Raw genomic sequence first — 2,284 nt, 5'->3', positions numbered from 1 at the left:
GAATCTCAGTAGAACAATTCATTTCTCAGTAAAAGATCAAAATTAGGTCATTATACAGTAAATAAAAATACAAGATTTTCATAAAAGCTAAATGCAGATTTTTATTATGGACTCCCAATTAGCAGCATGCAATAATTACTGGAACATTTTGTTTTTATGATGTAAATAAGGGGGGAAAAAAGAAATGTTATGGTTCAAATGTTTTATTTTCTTAGTAGTTCCAATCTTTTTTTTTTTTTTTTTTTCAAATGTTTTATTTTCTTAGTAGTTCCAATCTTTTTTTTTTTTTTTTTTACATAAAGCTTGTCACAAAAGAAAACATACATTCATTGGGCAGAACGATAGATGGTAGAAATTTCACTTTAGCAAAGGTTCTTTTTAATTGAGAGAAAAAAGGAAGCTGGGGTCACCTTACCTACAAACAGCAAGGATCTGCAAAAGAGTCGATAACGTAAAAGCAGGTTGACAATAAGCAGAAAACGAGACAGATATATTTTTTAACGGTTGCCTAATTATTCAATTCGTATTGAATGACAGGAATCATAAAGATTATGAAATAAGGTGAATTCAAGATGATCATAGAAAGGGAGACCGTTGATTCCTTTTGTTCAATTTTGTTGTTAAAAAAGAAAAAAAGGCCTGAAAGTCACTTTTGCTGCAGCCTGGCAGCTTTGAACTTGGACACTCTTTTAGGCGCCTGCTCAGGCGGAGGGACATCAGGTGCAACTTCCTCCTGCTTCCTTTCCAGAATGGTTGGCAAAGCAGGTGGGACGATGGTCAGGTGGGGCACACCTGAAGGCATGGGGTCCTTTTCTACCACCAAACCTGAAAAAGCCTGAAAGACAGATTCGTCAAAAGACAGAACTGGACATTTACTCCAATGTAAATATTGAGAGGGTAATAAACCGGCTGGCAGAGACAGGGAAATATTACAAAACAGAACACTAACTTCAAATCTGCTGGGAGTTTGCAGAGGCACCGCTGTTGGACTGTCCTCCTCGGTGATACCGTCGCTGGTGTCGCTGTGTGTCAACTCATCGTGGCTGAAGCTGCGTCCGATCATCCTGCGCTCCTCGAAGTCGGCAGCGCTGCTCTCGCTTGTGTCGCTGCACACACTGTTCTCTCGACTCCGTGACTTCAGGATGGACTTTCTCGGGATGGGTTCGCCATTCTTCACATCCACAAACAACCTGACCCAAAAGCAACAGTCAAGATTCAGCAGATTGTGTCGCACACAAGGATAGGATGCAATACCTTGTAGTGGGATTTAGTGCTTTGATTTTTATTTTGGGCACATTAAAAACAGACATTTGTATTTTTCTGGGATTTTATAATTGATGAAAACAAACTGGTGCTAAATTGCTTGGAAGGGAAAAAAAAAAACATTTGCATTTTCCTTCCATCCTCTTTGCAATTTGCTGTTTTAAATCCCCCCAAAAATGTGCAAAACTTTGTATTTTTTAGCTCAAAAAGTTTTAAAAGATAAAGTATGAATATTCCTAGCACCGGAGTAAACAGTCTTCATCATTAAAACTAAAACTTTGCTTTTTACCTGTAAATATCAGCTGGTGTGGTAATTCTGTGAAGCTCGTGATGGGAGGGGCCATTACTGTGGCCGTTTTTCTTTTTCCTCTTTGAATTCTCCTTTTGCTCTTTTCTTTCACTGAACTTTAATGTGGTGTTTTTCCCCGTGTTTATCCTCACCTGAAGTGAACGAAACAGACATGTTGGAACAAATCTAAATAAAACCACTTTTTTCACGCTCATCTTGAATGTTTATTTTAAAGCTGACCTTTTTGGGTTCAACCATGTGAGAGAAGAAGATAGTGGGCAAACAGCTGCCATCCTCCTCTTCCCTTTTCCTGTCTGTGAGAGGCTGTACACCATGAGGCACAGAGCTCCAGCTTGGCTTCAAGCTCGAACCATTAACCGGAGGAGCAGCATCTGTCTCCTTCTCCTCCTCCGATGAAGATGATGATTCTTCACCATTCACCTCCGCGTTATCAGAAAATCTGGAGAGGAAGAATGTTTACAACACGTAAGATTTGTTAAACAAACTGCAGTTTATGAAACTAATAAGTAGGGTTGGGCGATATGATATTAGATTGGGAAGGATTACATTTAAGAAATCTGTAAACACAGAATATTTAATCTATTAACTGTTACACAAAGTGAAGGCTTTATTTTGAAAAGAGTGTCACTGCTGTTAATTTATCTGCAATGATTGGTTGAATCTGTAGCTAACGAGGCTTTATATATGACAGATCTCGTTTTAAACCGATGG

The 2,284-nt window shown here is 38.7% G+C and overlaps 1 protein-coding gene across 1 annotated transcript in view; it reads right to left on the bottom strand.

Moving 5' to 3' along the window:
• Positions 1-286: 286 nt before the first annotated feature.
• The window catches only part of uri1 (URI1 prefoldin-like chaperone), a 13,797-nt gene continuing 11,799 nt past the window's right edge, over positions 287-2,284 (bottom strand). The window contains exons 8-11 of the mRNA XM_015371119.1: positions 1,793-2,012; positions 1,553-1,704; positions 950-1,190; positions 287-835 (exon numbers count right to left, since the gene is read on the bottom strand). Coding sequence (XP_015226605.1) covers positions 647-835; positions 950-1,190; positions 1,553-1,704; positions 1,793-2,012 — 802 coding nt within the window. The 3' untranslated portion in view covers positions 287-646. The remainder of the gene's footprint in view (positions 836-949; positions 1,191-1,552; positions 1,705-1,792; positions 2,013-2,284) is intronic.

The sequence above is a fragment of the Cyprinodon variegatus genome, unplaced genomic scaffold (genome assembly GCF_000732505.1).
Source record: "Cyprinodon variegatus isolate N-32 unplaced genomic scaffold, C_variegatus-1.0 Scaffold54, whole genome shotgun sequence".
NCBI lineage: Eukaryota > Metazoa > Chordata > Actinopteri > Cyprinodontiformes > Cyprinodontidae > Cyprinodon > Cyprinodon variegatus.
This window is presented reverse-complemented; position numbering and strand designations above follow the sequence as displayed.